Consider the following 16,464-nt stretch of genomic DNA (forward strand, 5'->3'; position numbering starts at 1 on the left):
GCAACATACTTATTTCACAAACTAAATGTCCTGTACAGTTTCTGTATCTCCACTGGCCAAAGGTCTCCCTCTATATGTTGAGCAGTTCATTGTTACTTAAAGAAATGACAAAAATACAAACAAAAACAAACAAAAAACAGCAAGATTCAAAGGGACAGCAATTTTTAATGATTAATAGTCACAGTAATAGATTGCTCAAATAGCGTGTATTGCACATGTGTACACATATATGCACCCTATATACACGTGTGTAGCAGTTAGTATACACACCTTTGTATTGTCGCAACATGAAAGCATTGAAAGAACACAATAAATCAGGGAATGTGCTTTGATAATTCAGATAACTTCTGCATATCAATATGACCAGAAGAGAGACAAAAAAGAGAGGAGATAGGAGAGAGAGAAGAGAGAGATAGAGAGAAAAGATCTTAAAAATGTAAGGTTAAAAGATCTCACAAATTGAAACACCCAATCACGACAAGTGATGTAGAACAGCAGAGAAATGAAGGGACGGTGAAGGAGACACAACCTCTCTTTCAAAAAAAGTCAAAAAAATATACAAGCACTCTTTGAACCTTGACGATCATAGGTCACTACATATACACAACATATGAATTATCAATAAATATACATATTTACCCAATAGCAAAATATGTGGCAGAGACGGTAAAGCTATCTTCCATGGCGAATGTCGATGTCTTTTACACATACAGAGGTTTCCCCGTGTCCATCGTAAGGCCCCGCTCACGCCGTTGACGTTGTTTTCTTTGTGTAAAGATCATTGCGTAAACGTCCATCGAAAAAGCCTCGTTTAGGAAAGCCAAGCGCCATACTGTATTACATCTGATCGATTATTTCCCCTCTCTATGTATTGCTCAACCCAACACACCTAACGAGGAGGTTTCGGTCTCAAAAAGGGACCAACGCGACAGCCGATTCATCCCTAAAACTAAAAAGAGGAACGAAAAGGAATAGAGAAAAAGCTTTCACCACCAACGGCACGGTCAATAAACTGTTTGACACCATATAGGGTGAAGATACAAAACTATACACAAATGGTTGGTGATCTACATCCAAACGTTACAAAACCTGATCACAGTAGTTCCTGATTCAGACAGCCACATAGAAGAGGGAAATTCTCTTAGTGTATATTACAGTATCTAAGTACAGAGGCTGGTGTCAGCCTGATTTTTCACAAAGTGTTTCCTGTTTCTCTTTAACTGCAAAACCAAGCCAATGAAAACAACTAACATCAGACGGTTAGAGACGGTATGAACAGCTGAAGGCGACGTTAGTGTTTCAACATAGACATATAAATACTTTATCCGGTGGTGACATGGCTCTTCGTAAAAGGACTGTTGTTTGCGGGGAAAAAAAACTGGCCATTTTGTTTTTTTTGGATCACTGTGTAATATTTTTTGTGTGTTGTTATTGCCCATAGGCTATGAGGCTGTCGAAGAGAAGAGACAAAATGTAGGTACTTGATTTTTCATAGATTTACAATGAGACAAGCATTGATCCAGAAGCAATGCAACTTACTTTCTGACTCTAAATAAATAAATCAAACGAGAGCAGAGTCAAGAAATGCGCATCGAAATGTCTGTCGTTTCAACATCAACAGTTCATCAGTGAACCAATGAACATACACAAAGAAAAAACGCTGATAGTTCACTTTGCTTTTAATGCCTCGTAATTTGCGTCTGAGAACCGAAAGTAAAAAAAAAAAAAAAAAACGAGATTAGGCTCGGACCTACAGTGTAGCATTAGTGCAAGATGCTTGAGACTCGGTTCAGTCTCATGAAAAGTACTTGCCATTAGACACGTTGTCACCTCTCAGACCAAGTTGTGTTCCTTCTGTGACATTGCTAAAGGAAGAGGGTGACGTTAAATAAAGACGAAGCAGATAAAATCAAATTTGGCCCCCAAAAAGCTGTTGTCACACAGTGAAAATGTAATAAAGGATCATTATTTTAGGGTCATAAACAAGCCATTGCATTTCATCCACAAGTGCACAAGTGAGTAATCAGCATATACGACAATACTAATTAGTCTGGTGAAAATTAACCATATCCATAGCACAAAAGCTATATCAAAAGATGATGAAAATGTAACCAAAAGTTTGTAGTATTTTAGTGTTAAACAAAAAAAGTGGTAGTCACTCTTATTGCCAGAAAAAATCCTGAAAAAGGACAATGCCAAATGCACTGCACAGTGACATAAATCAACATCATCGATAATATCTGTACCACGCTGTACATTCCTTATCGGAGAATACTTCAAATCAAATGATGAAATTAACACTGATACAGACTCTTTTTTTTTGTTTACATTTTTGTACAAAAAAGGAAATGTTTTAATAAAAAAAAGTCACCGCTAACACTCTCTCGCCATTGGAAATAAAGTCAAATAAACGAGTGTGAGGGAGCCAAACATACATGTACAAAGAAAGGTGGCGTTAAAATAAAGAAAACAAACAGGAAGTTGGTCACGACATTGTCAGTGTTTCCAAACAAATCACGTCATGTGCTAGTCTATTGCACGGGACGGACGAATAAAACAATCTTTGAATTTCTTTCATTAACAGTAAAATAAAAAAAGGAGTATCAAAACCTTTTACCAAGAACACATCATTTACATCCTAAAAAAAAAGAGAAAACGATGAGAAAGAAAGAAAAGAAACCGGGGCAAGAGGGGGATATTAATCGTTTTTTGTGCTCTCCGTCGTTGATGGCTAAAATTCGTTTTCTTTGAAAAAATTAAGGCAATTTGAAAAACAAACAAATCAATGAAAGTTAAGTATTTTGTTAAGTATTGGTGTTGTTAAATGTTTTCCTTAGTATAAAAGGCACCAAGTTCTTGGGAAAAAAAGTCTTTCTTCAGACATTACCACAACGCGTCTTTCCTCGTTCTCCACGAAGGTCGAGACGGACGCTTTGAAAATCCTTCCTTCGTATTTTACACCTTTGCAGTAAAACGCATGGGTTGCTGTTATTTATGTTTATGTGCGAGCATGTTACAGCAAAGCCGTATATTCCAAAAAACAAAACCAAAAGTACTGTTTTCTCTGAGAGTAAAGAAATGCTTTTGGGAAAAAAGGCAAACCATCATTCTTCCACTTCCAGATAAAAGTAAGCAGGCTCTTTGACTGTATGTACAACCACAGCTGATAAGAAAATGTTTCATAAAGGGGATATAAAGTATTTATATATATATTTTTTGTGTTCGAATGTGTATACGGTACACACAAAACACATATGCCTATATATATATATATATATATATATATATATATATATATATATATATATATATATATATATATATATATATATATATATATATATATATATATATATAATATTTATATTTCTCGTATGTTTGTGTGCTTTTCATAACAGGTTATTATACAGATGAACAAGTATACCAAATAATCGACACGGTACAGTGTAAACGAGTATACTTGTCTGCAAAAGGTGTTTTGTCACGATCCGAACGTCTGGTTCCTCTTTTGGGAACCATGTTCGTTTGTGAATGAGTGTATGTGTGTTTTGTGCTGAAGTATTTTTGCTGCTTGTTGGCTTTTTTTTTGTTGTGGAACTTTGTACATTTCTTATACTTTGTACAGAAAACAAAGCTTTTTTCGCGGCCCTCTGAGCAACAACATCCATGTGCTGTCGTGTCGTTTTTTCCCTTCCTCCTCTTCTTCGTGTCCCCAGGCCAATACAATGATAAATTGAAATCAAAAGGCCTTTCTCTGAAGAGTACTCCATTGTTCGGCCTATCCAGCTGCGCAACCCTCACTGAGTGGTCCTGTAATAACCCATCATGCCTTTGTCGTCCCCTTTCGGCAACAGTTTGCTATGCTTTACCTCAGAAAAGCGAAAGTGGGTGGGCTGTGAACGTGTCAGTCAAGCACCTGGAAATGAGTGAAGGACCGAGGGAACCAATCAAAGAGCTGGGAGGAGGAACATGAGGCGTGACGTCAGGGTGACCAGTGCCAAGCACGCGTGGACAAGAAGGTTGGAGCAGTGATGTACTTTACTCGCTCTTCTACAACACGGGCTCCTCCTCCATCGGCTCCTCTGCTGATCTGAGGAAGGAATAATTGAGTAACGGTTAATAAAGGCTAAAATTATGTATTAAACGTTCGGTATAAGGTGTATCACAACAGACTGGACTCCAGTTGCGGTACCTGCTGGTTTCAGTGGAAGTCGGTTGCTGATCGTTGTCCACAGTGAGAGAGGCCATGGCGGTCAAAGTGTCTGCCTCGTCTTTCTCTCGTCTCTGAGCGTCCAGTAGAGACTGACCCACTGTAGGTGCCAACCTCTGCAGAGACGTCCAGTGTTTACCTACAGATCATGAGAAGATTAATAATGATCGGCAGTTAGTCAAGACCTCAAAACTGATTTTTAACTATTTATATGCTATGTTAGAACAATAAACAAACTTATAATAGAAAAACTATATAAGATCCTTCAATTTAACATTTAACTGAAATTTTGAGTTTTTCCTGGTAGGATATTTTTGTAAATATCCATTAAAGAAAAGTCTAAACATAAAACCATACTGATTTTAACACACTCTCTCTTACTATAAAATAAAGAGGAAATTAATGTAGATATTAAAGGGATAGTTCATCCAAAAATGAAAATAAGCCCATGATTTACTCTGCCTCAAGTCATCCTAGCTGTAAATGACAGACGAATACAATTGGAGTAATATTAAAAATGTCCTGGCTCTTTTGAGCTTTATAATGGAAGTAAATGGCTGTTTCTGTTTTGAAGTCCATAAAAGTTCATCTATCCATCATAAAAGTGCTCCACACGGCTCTGGTGGGTTAATAAAGGCCTTCTGAAGCGAAGCCATGCGTTTGTGTAATATTTTAAACTTTACAAACTGTAATCGCTAACTTCCACTAACAGTCATATGCACGTTCACAAGAGACTGTCATTCCAGTGTATGACCTAGGACGCAGGCGTAGTGTAAGTGCCAAAACAAAAATTGGTTCTTGTGAGAACTAGCATATTCTCACCAGAGCATCCTACGTCATATGTCCCAGTCTCGCGTGAATGCGTGTACGACAGTTAGCGGAAGTTAGAGATTACAGTTAGTAAAGTTTTAAATATGGATATTTTTCTTACACCAACGCATCACACTTTTATGATGGATAGATGCACTTTTATGGACTTCAAAACAGAAATAGCCATTCACTGCCATTATAAAGCTTGGAAGACGAAGGACATGTTTTAATATAACTCAGATTATATTCGTCTGAAAGAAGGTCATATACACCTAGGATGGCTTGAGGGTGAGTAAATCATGGGATAATTTTAATTTTTGGGTGAACCATCCCTTTAATGTAAATCTTAACCAAGTTTCCGTGAGTTTCTCACTTACTCTGAATCTCAATGACCCTCTCTAGAGAGGCTGTGGCTTTTGGACATGGTTTCTGTTGAAGCACCGTCAGTGGTAGAGGATCCAACTGCAACACACACACAAAACATTAATAGATATGTTTATTTCATCCATAGGAAAACTACGGCTACATCCAAAATCGCATACTTCCCTACTATATAGAAAGTGAAAAACAGTGTGTGAACAGAGTATAATGTCTGAATTCACAGTATTTATACAACAGGCGAAAAGTACCCGGATGATCTAATATTTGTTTGTGAATGACATTGAAGTGACGCAACTGATGCAGGTAGGTCACATGACAATGACAACATTGCGAATGTAGAACGTTCGCTTTATATTCACACTACAAGCACTCATCCTATATAGAACATACTTTTTTAAGGGTTGCTGGTAATTCAAAAGAAGTACCTACTCACGGAGCATGTGATTTTAAACACCTGCCTATTAAAAACTCTTGTTCTGCTTATATTGACCTTGACCTCCCAATGATGTGTGTGTAATAATAGTAATTTTGAAATGAACTTCTTATTTACCCTACAAGATCTTTTAATATGTACCTCTGGTGTAATTAAATGCTAGCAGGCAGATATTATTTAAGACTTAACCCTTTGTTTTATTGCCGAGACCCCAAAACAGAACATGAGGTTTAAAATACAACTGAGTTATAGATATATAATCATATTGTGTGCTGGTTGGATGTGTGTGAATGAATGACGGGCACCTCGTCTCCAAGCAATGCAGCCACGCAGGATTCGGATGCATCACAGATGGCGGTAAGGTCGTGACCTCCTTCCAGGGCCAAAACCACACGTCCGCCAGCCAACTTCATCAACTGCTTAGTGAGATGGCCGAAACCTACACGGAGAGCCAGAAGCATACTGGGTAATTCATGAACTAACTCAAACAAACTCAAAAGCCTTCAGCAAACCTTAACGAAATGTAGGTTAAAATGTTAAAAAGACTATAATTTTATCGAGTTATTACGGTCTAGTGGTACTACCAGTATGACTGCAATATTTATTGACCCAGAAGAACTGAGGTAGTCCATGTATGACTGCATTTTAAATGGTCTTTTAAGTGTATAATACAACTCATCTTTGCAATTAGGGGGTATAAAATTAGCATTTGTGCCGTCTGACCTATGGTTCTGGAAACTGGAAAAACAGCAAACTCACATTTGGCAGTGACGTTGTATCCACCCAAGGGGGACTGGTGGCCCTCCACAGCATCAAAGCCAGCTGACACTAGCACCACATCCGGGGAGAACTCATTGGCTATGGGCATCACCACCGTTCTACAAGCACACAGATAGGAAGTGTTTGAATTACAAATTATCTGCATAGCCCCTATCTTTATACAGTATGAGTGTACTCCAAAAAGTTAACAAAACTAACTTAGCACACATACACAATTTTAAAGAGCGAGTGCTTTGCTGTCCCTCCTCCAAAAAAATTAATAATTATATGTATGTGTATATAGAGCCTAAAATTAACACTCGCCAAGCGCCAAATGCAAGTAAAAATCTGCGTTGGTGAGCTAGTTGGCCACTAACAATGCAATGTTGTGACAACATGAACGACACCCTGTACAGTTGACAAGTCATTTCTGCATCATCACAAAAGTTTCAGCCTTTCCAATGTAAATACTCAAGCGCTGGAACACTGGAAAGGGAATTCGTTACTCATGTGCTGTGTGGGAAGTTTAAACATCTGAAGCGCACGCACTGAAAGCCGCATCTGACATGCGCAAAGTTGAGCTCTGTTTAAGGTTGTGAATTGCAATCACTTAACTCCATAGACAGTAAAATAAATGGACACTGCGACCCCATAGACTTCAACGGAGAGAATTGAAGTCAGGATGGGAGCACTCACTTCCTGATGGCTGAGCGTACTGCGCAGCCTCAGACTGAGCTTTACGACGTAGATGTGACGTGACAAACTGTCTGACAGTTGTAAGTCTTCTAGTAGTTGTGCGAAGTGAAATCTGAATCACCGAATCTTGTAGAGACAGAGAAAGTGAGAAGGAGCAACTTTTGAAGAATGAAGCAGGATTTGCGACATTTCTATCGGCGTTTATGCCTCCACGTCCCCCCGATTGCCTCATAGACAGTAAAAGATTGCCTGCGAGCTTCTCCTCGGGTCTATACGGTACAGCGTGACGGAGTCGCGTGGTTATGACGCAATCGTTAGCCTATTTTTTACAAAAACGGCTTCTACGGGGCGATAGTGTAAGATACAAGGTAATGGAGCCTTTTATACATTGTCGTGTTTGTTTAGAAATAAACAATGGACAAATGGAGTCTCTAAACGCATCAGATGTAAAGATATTCGCTGTCAAAGTGACGCCAAAATGAATGGGAGTCAATGGCATGCTAACAGCAGGTGATGGTTTGGGTAGCAATGGCTGCCCCTATGGAAGGTACGCTTTCCGGGGGCTGGATTACCCCCTTGCTTGCTCAACTCTCACCCCTCCCTTTCGTAGCGCATAGAGAAGCAACAGGGGTCGACACAGGACAAAAATGTCGTCGGCGGCGAGAGCAGAGCATGACTAGCGCTCTGTAGAGAAGTTTGTCCGTTTAGGGCTTCTGTAGAAGCATGACGGTGCAAAATGCAGTGTATGTAGATAGAAATGGCTCATTCTAAGGTAATAAAAACATAACAGTACATTATGCAAGGTCTTTAAACTCCACTGAAAACATAGTTATGTATATTATATTGCATTTCTGTCAATAGATCCTCATAAATACTACACACTGCACCTTTAAGTGAACGCAAACACAAAATGTATGATCCGTGCGTGCATTCGGTCTTAAAGTGACAGCATCCTAATAATCCTGCTACTGTCTGTGTTTTTAATGTTAATCAAACAACAAAGGACAAAGAAAAAATAAAAAAGGATATGAAGACTATGCAGTGTTATTTATTTGATTAGCCTAATTTATTACATTTCGGTACCTGAAAACTATTAGACCTGCCTTAAGAGCACTGTTTATTTCAATTGTATCTTTGTTGTGTTTATATATATAGACAGACAGGAAGTGCAGATCTCACCTGAAGGCAGTCAGATATTCCACATCACCCATAGGTGGCTCTACTCCGCCCGTCCAGGCAATGTTGACGTTAAAGCCCTCTCCTGGACCTACACCCACCTAAAAAAGAACCCATGAGAAAACCAGTTAGAAAAAAAGACAATTTTGGTCATATGACTACAGGAAGCCTCTATTCTGAAAAAATTAAAGGGATAGTTCACCCAAAAATGAAAATTCTTTCTTCTGTTGAACACAAAAGAAGATATTTTGAAGAATGTTAGAAACCAAACAGTTGAGGTATCCACATTGACTTCTATAGTATATTTTTCCCATACTATGCAAGTCAATGTGTATCTTCTTCAATCAACATCTTTTGTGTTCAGCAGAACCAAAGAAGGAAATTCACATAGGTTTGGAACAACTTGAGGGTAAGTAAATGATGACAGACTTTCCATTTTTGGGTGAACTATCCCTTTAAGCAGCTTCACACAGTGACTGAAATGATGTTACCTCCTCAGGAGCGCCACTGCCTGGGAAGAAGTTGCCATCGTCATAACGGTGCAGGGAAATGTACAGCACATTGGGATCATTATAGAAAGCTTGCTGGGTCCCGTTTCCATGGTGAATATCCTATGAAAAGAATTGGAACGATTCTGATTTAGAGAAGATTTTCATTTTCTTATTCGTCAAAATGAAACTGAATCAGGACAATTATATGACTTGTTACATATGGACTGTAACGTCACAGGTGGCTGTGTATGGCATGGAGCTCCTAATAACTCACCCAGTCTATGATTAGGATCTTGCCCACCCCGAGTTTCTGCTGCAGGAGTTTGGCAGTGATGGCCACTGAGTTGAAGAAACAAAAACCCCTGCCAAGACACACACAGAGCAGGGGACTCATATTTATGTGAACGCACATAAATTATTTATATATCTTGATATCAAACATCTGGCCACACAAAACTCACAGAAAGACATAAAGCAATCCAATGTCCACCATGTGGGGACTTTTATGTATTTGTACTTACATGATAAAGTAAACAGCTTTAATGTGACATAACAATATGTTATACAGACTCTCAAAGAAGGAGGCGTTTCAAACTACTTACATGGCAGTGGATTCTTCAGCATGATGACCAGGAGGACGGACCACCGCAAAACCATTCTATCCATCAAACAAAAATAGAAGAGAAGGAAGACGAGGACGACATAAGAAAATGTGATGTAATATAAGCAAAGAATATTTATCCCAGAACATCAAATATACATGAATCAGAGGTAAGAGAAGTGAATATGAACCTTCAGCTCCCCAGCAGCAACTTTAAAGGCCAGCTCAATGACGCAACCCACCGCCATGCGGACGGCACCTGACGAGTGCATCTCGTTCCACACTGTGTCGCTGTCCACCTAAAGAACACAAAATCATGTTACATATCGCTATTAATTGATATAGTGAACACAAGCTAATGAAATCAGAATTGATCCTATTTACTTCCTTAATAAATGCCCATGGTTTTATTGGGGACTTTATTAATCCACACAGTCCCGAAGCACAACCAAAATAATGTTCTTCCGAAAAAAGCATTGTTTTTTTTTTTTATTGCTAGAGGGCCAAAAGTTACATAGTGTACCTTTAATTATAATAATAATATATACAATAATGAAAGGTAAGTACGGTTGTACTGTCGAGGAAAAAGACAATGTATCCAATATTATCTACATTTCACAATCCAAACAAATCCCTATATAATCTGTTTTGTTCATAAATACCTCATATTACATACAGTAAAATGCAATATGAATGTTTATTAAATGTGTGTGACGAATGGACAAAACGTACCCCAATGCCTCCACACGGTAGGACAGCGTACATTTTCTGACTTATTGGGCCTAGAAAATTAAAAAGGGAAATTAGAAGTGGAGTGTTATGTTTAGGCCCACATCTGTTCTTCACACATTATCTATTCAGGTAATGATATAATTGGCTGTGCTTATTCAGCCTCAAGGATGCTCATTGGATGGTGCTGACGCAACTATCATCTGTCTCGCTGTTCTACAAAGAGCACTCAAGGTCAAAACAGTCTGCACTTCCTCAAAGTGTGTCTCATGTAAAAGTGGAGGTGGTGGAGTGATAGCAACTCTGTCCACAGCAGAACCTTCTCACCCTCTCTCACACTCACACACACACACACACACACACACACACACACACACACACACACACACACACTTTGCTGGTGACTCAGAAGCGGGGGTGGGCAAATGTCTAGGACCTAAAAAAAACCTAGGCGTCTGTCAAAGGAGGTTTGCTTAAGCAACCCATCAAATTGGAAGCAAGCAAGGGAAGCTTTTTGTGGATGGTGTACTAGGAGGAGAATCCTGTTTTGGTGTCTTAAAATCAAGATGGCAGCAGTTCCTTTCATACATCACAACAGAGAGCTTCTAAAACACACCTAAAAGTTTCTTGCTGTCCAGTTTCTGTCGGTTCAGTGGACTGGTGCCGTAGAGCAGTGTGTGGTACTCAGAATGAACGGTTTGGATTTCATCTAGTGTGGCCTTCCTTCCCCTGATCCTCTGCACACAAACAAACATAGAAAGTACATTGAGACAGCATCCAAAGGAACCCCACTTGTTTTAATTTCCATGACTTTTACATGACTTTTACAGTTATTTGTGATTTTTATTCTAAATGATTTAGACAATTTTGTTTAAAATGTTGTAATATTTTCAGATTTTCTGTGACTGATAGTACTCTAAATTACATTGTAAACAATAAATGTAATTTATTCCCATGAATCAAACTTTTGAACGGAAAGAGTTGAACTTTCAGGTACATGGAGTGTTTTTTGAATGGAAAGAGATGAGCTTTAACATGAAGCTTCACGTTGATTTTTTCTGACTATTCTTCCACCCTTCCAGAAGGTGGCGTACTCACCTCACAGCGTCCAAGCAGGCCCGTTTCCTGCAGCCTAGACCAAACACTCTGAATGCGACCGGCGTGTTCGGGATGAATGTTTGTGTTCCCACACATGCACTGGTGCTTTAGCATAAAGGTGTCATACACCAGCCCTGCAGAGAGAGTGAGGAAATGATTAAAAGCAAAAGTCTAGTTGTCAGTATCTGTCCCATCCTAAGTAAAAATACCATGAAACATGAATTCAGTTCAATCTAATAATGATCTTGTCATTTAGATCCTCTACTCTGTCTTGTTCGACTGATTGACAGCGGTGCAGTGTACCTGTTGTGAAGAGATGCTTAATGGGCACCTCGTTCAGGGGCGCTCCTTTAAGACTAGAAGTGACGGGGGATGACTGTGCCCTTCCCAGGGGTCTGTGGGGCATTCCTGTGATGGACAGGGAGGCCTGGAACACATTCAGTTGCTGCAAATGCTGCTGGTCCAAATACTGCAGAAAGAGCACACGATCATCATTAATTCAGCAGTTCAGTTCATCTCAGTTTGATTTAGTTCAGTACACTCTGAATTCGTTCTGGTCAGTACAATCATTTCAGTTCTGTATGGTACGCTACTGTTTTATTCGTTAACTTTAAATAAGTTCAGTTCAATTTACTTCAGCAGTTTCATTAAGTTTATTAAACTATCAACACTATTTCAGGTAATTCAGTTTAATAATAAAAGAGTATGAAAAGGTCTCCAGCCAAGATCAACCAATCAGTAACCATGGACACAGTCACAGTGAACATGAACATAAGCATAGAATGTAAACTTGTGTCATCTTACGGGCAAAATGTCTGATTTTGACAGCCTAGGGACTTTGTAAATATTGTTAACTAAAACCTTCACAATAAAAAAAATCTGTTCTGTAAATTTAAATAAAAGAAAACAACAATTTGGAGGCCAAGTCAACACTTCAAACTCGTTGTTGTGCTCCTCAAACCATTCCTGAACCATTTTTGCTTTATGGCAGGACGCATTATCCTGCTGAAAGAGCCACAGACACCTGGGAATACAGTTTCCATGAAAGGGTGTACATGGTCTGCAACAATGCTTAGGTAGATGGTACGTGTCAAAGTAACATCCACATGGATGGCAGGACCCAAGGTTTCCCAGGACATTGCCCAAAGCATCACACTGCCTCCGCCGGCTTGCCTTCTTCCCATAGTGCATCCTGGTGCCATGTGTTCTCCAGGTAAGCGACGCACACGCACCCGGCCATCCACGTGATGTAAAAGAAAGCGTGATTCATCAGACCAGGTCATCTTCTTCCATTGCGGCGTGGTCCAGTTCTGATGTTCATGTGCCCACTGTAGTTGCTTTCGGTGGTGGACAGGGGTCAGCATGGGCACCCTGACTAGTCTGCGGCTATGCAGCCCCATACACAACAAACTGTGATGCACTGTGTATTCTGACACCTTTCTATCAGAACCAGCATTAACTTTTAGCTCGTCTGTTTGATCGGACCACACAGGCCAGCCTTCGCTCCCCATGTTCATCAATGAGCCTTGGCCACAAATGACCCTGTCGCCGGTTCACCACTGTTCCTACCTTGGAAAACTTTTGATAGATACTGACCACTGCAGACCGGGAACACCCCACAAGAGCTGCAGTTTTGGAGATGCTCTGACCCAGTCATCTAGCCGTCACAATTTGGCCCTTGTCAAACTCGCTCAAATCCTTACGCTTGCCCATTTTTCCTGCTTTCTAACACATCAATTTTGAGGACAAAATCTTCACTTGCTGCCTAATATATCCCACCCACTAACAGGTGCCGTGATGAAGAGATAATCAGCGTTGTTCACTTCACGTTGCATTTACCTCAGGCATTTATCCAGTGTTCAAATTTAGTTAGTTAGCTATAAAAAAAAAAAACACTAGAGAGGAGCTTATGTACTGTTAATTGTATATGTATATTCAAATAAATTTGTCATGAAGACAAATGTTTATGAATGTGCCTACCTTATGTGCAATACAAACATTTCTGTTCCCTATATAGTTTGCAGAATTATTTGGGATAGATTTTTTTTCCTTAAGAAAATCAAACTATTGGTATCGGCAAATTTAATTATGAAGAAGCTGCTATCGGTATCGCCAGAGAATTATATATATATATATGTTACATTATAAAAAAAACTTGAATTTGAAGTGCTAAAATTACTAAAAGTAAATCTTTAATCAAATTTAAAGCTGCAAAAATATAAAAAAAAACAAGAACTAATAAAACTGGCAAAATATAAAATTGACAAAAGCACATAAAATAACTCAAACTTAAACTAAAATTAAATATGAAACTAAATATTAATAAATGCTATAATTCTATATAAATAATACTAAAATAACACAGGAGTGTGTGAGTGTAAAGAGAAAGTTCAGATCATAACAGACTAAACATCAGTCCAAGCACATGGTCTGGACCTTCTCACAAAAAGAAACCCAGCGAACATTTGCCAACAACTTACTAAAAAAATCTCCACCAATAAACAGCCCTAGAGTCTGCTCTATATCAGACGAGCGAAACGAACAAGTGTGTGCGTGAGCCGTGAGACAGTCCCTGATGCAGTATAACGGGGCAATAGAAGCCCCATGCGAGATGATGGGATTCTTACTAGTTGTTGTTTTTTCTTGCATGAGACCTTGAGGTTGAAGGTATGTCATCAACACACACGCACACACATATCCACAATTCCCTTCTTCAAGCAAACTATCTCTTAATTCAAAAAACTAAAGCCATGCACCTGTCTCTATCACTATGGCAGGTAACGGGGGCTCAATTTGTATTCAAGACACTCAGCAGCAAGAAGAGGCATTCATTCACACACACACACACACACACACACACACACACACACACACACACACACACACACACACACACACACACACACACACACACACACACACACACACACACACACACACACACACACACACACACACACACACACACACACACACACACACACACACACACACACACACACACACACACACACACACACACACACACACACACAGAGGCATTCATTCACACACACACACACACACACACACACACACACACACACACACACACACACACACACACACACACACACACACACACACACACTAGGACGTAGGTGGGGGTGTTTTAATGAGAAGGAAAGGCCAGCTAGGCGCCGTTACTGACCAAAGTTACATGAAGTGTGTCGTATATCGCTGCCTCAATGGTGACTGCATGTCACTGCATAACAGACACACACAAACACACACTGCGGCGTGTCGCGTCACCCTGGTGGGCTGTGATTGGGTGTGAAGTGCAGGGCAGCAAAGGCGGGCGGGGTCCGGAGGAGGAGATGAATCACCAAGGAGAGATGAGTCAGAGAAGGTCCATTCACGGAGGAGTATATGTGTAGATGTGTGTTTGTGTATGTGTGTGAGTCTGCCGCTGCGCGAGGAGGATGCAGTCTGAATTCTAATGCCGTGCTCTTTTGAAATTTTTTCTCAATGATTGCAGGCAGAGTGAGCGCGAGGAGGAGGGTGTTGCTCTTCTTTCAATAATTCTCGCTCCCTCTCATTCACTCTCACTCATTCATTTGTTTTTCCTTCCTCCCTCCCTCCCTCACAACCAGGGATCTGTGTTAAGATCAAAATGAGCTCTTTTGGAGAATCAAATCTACAAATGCAAATGAATGGGCTGGAATACATCTCAGTGTCGTGCAGTGGTGTTCTAAATGGTCTTATCAGATTATAATACCTTGGTATTCTTCAAAGTATTGTTTAAATAATATGGTATTTAAAAAGTATTTTGAAGAATACCATGGTATTATTATCATGGTAATGTAAAAACAAACAGTAAAGCTATTGTAAAAATACAAAATTCATAATACTTTTTTGCAAGATAGGAGTAAAGAGCATTTTACGAGCGCAACCTCTTACTATAGTACAGTGATTGCATAAGATGGTAAAACCATGGTACTTTATTGCAAGATAGGAATAAATCCAAGAATATAGTGCAGCTCTTTGGCAAATACAGATTTTTAGTACAAAATGTGAGTGATGCTTGCTGGGTGACTAGACGCCCTGTTTTTCCTGGGATTGTCCCGTATTTCTTCTTTCCTAAATTGTCTTTGTTAGGTGATCATAAAAAGCAAGTAGTCGTATTCTGTCATGCGAGAATAGCCGAATCAAAAGTATCCAATCTCATCATAGTATATTTTGGAAAACAAAATGACCATCCAATCACAATTCGTTATCGATTAACTATATTGGATATTGCAGAGGAGATCAAGTCAGAAGCGAAGATGTCAAAGAAGCATGTGTGCATTTAACATGGATCTTCAAAATGTGCTTAGCAAGTTATGCACTGTAAGTTGTGAAAAAATAACTCAATATTAGGGACGCACCGAATATTCGGCCACCGAAAATTTTTGGGCGAAAATGGCCCAAAAGTGCATTTTCGGTTTTCGGCCGAAAGACTTTTATCACCGAAACAATACGGCCGAAATGTTGTGATGACGCAAACAGAAACCGCGACCTGCACGTGCTTGTCTGAAGCAACATGTCTGCGGTGTGGACGTATTTCAGTATATCTGACTGGGCATGTTTTAAGCGCGGAACACACTTCAATCCGAGTTCCCACACCAACATCGATCAACATGTATCACGAAATTCAAACGATAAATGCCGTTTTGACGCTCTTTAATGTGGCATCACTGATCACATCACAGTTCAAGCGGCGGCGCGCGCGAACGCGATCATCTGTGAGCGCAATCGATCATCTCTTCCTTAAGAATAAACATGAATGAACATCTGAGGTGTGTTGAGGATACACTACAACTTACTGTCACGTATCATATGTGGTGTATTCGCTCAATCAGTGTTTCAACGGTGGAAAGATGTCAATATAACTGCTTGTAAACTAAACAATGTCATGTAACTTTAGCATCACATTTACCTCAGGGAGTCATTCAGTGTCCACAGAATTTTATTCACTAGAGTAAATCAACTCTTTCACTAAATAAATGCACTATATTAGCTGTTATATTCATTATATTCTACTTAACCTGTTAATGATATC

The 16,464-nt window shown here is 39.6% G+C and overlaps 1 protein-coding gene across 4 annotated transcripts in view; it reads right to left on the bottom strand.

The window, feature by feature from the left end:
- Nucleotides 1-3,591: 3,591 nt before the first annotated feature.
- Nucleotides 3,592-16,464, bottom strand: part of hdac5 (histone deacetylase 5) — an 82,921-nt gene continuing 70,048 nt past the window's right edge. For all 4 annotated transcript variants that reach the window (XM_079826616.1, XM_079826614.1, XM_079826615.1 and 1 more), the window contains exons 13-26: nucleotides 11,688-11,853; nucleotides 11,385-11,518; nucleotides 10,903-11,023; nucleotides 10,290-10,339; nucleotides 9,749-9,856; nucleotides 9,559-9,614; nucleotides 9,231-9,318; nucleotides 8,957-9,076; nucleotides 8,469-8,566; nucleotides 6,594-6,712; nucleotides 6,140-6,273; nucleotides 5,398-5,482; nucleotides 4,193-4,349; nucleotides 3,592-4,090 (exon numbers count right to left, since the gene is read on the bottom strand). In XM_079826616.1, coding sequence (XP_079682742.1) covers nucleotides 4,051-4,090; nucleotides 4,193-4,349; nucleotides 5,398-5,482; nucleotides 6,140-6,273; nucleotides 6,594-6,712; nucleotides 8,469-8,566; nucleotides 8,957-9,076; nucleotides 9,231-9,318; nucleotides 9,559-9,614; nucleotides 9,749-9,856; nucleotides 10,290-10,339; nucleotides 10,903-11,023; nucleotides 11,385-11,518; nucleotides 11,688-11,853 — 1,476 coding nt within the window. In that variant the 3' untranslated portion in view covers nucleotides 3,592-4,050. The remainder of the gene's footprint in view (nucleotides 4,091-4,192; nucleotides 4,350-5,397; nucleotides 5,483-6,139; nucleotides 6,274-6,593; nucleotides 6,713-8,468; nucleotides 8,567-8,956; nucleotides 9,077-9,230; nucleotides 9,319-9,558; nucleotides 9,615-9,748; nucleotides 9,857-10,289; nucleotides 10,340-10,902; nucleotides 11,024-11,384; nucleotides 11,519-11,687; nucleotides 11,854-16,464) is intronic.

The sequence above is a fragment of the Gobio gobio genome (assembly GCF_949357685.1).
Source record: "Gobio gobio genome assembly, chromosome: 1".
NCBI classification, from domain to species: Eukaryota; Metazoa; Chordata; class Actinopteri; order Cypriniformes; family Gobionidae; genus Gobio; species Gobio gobio.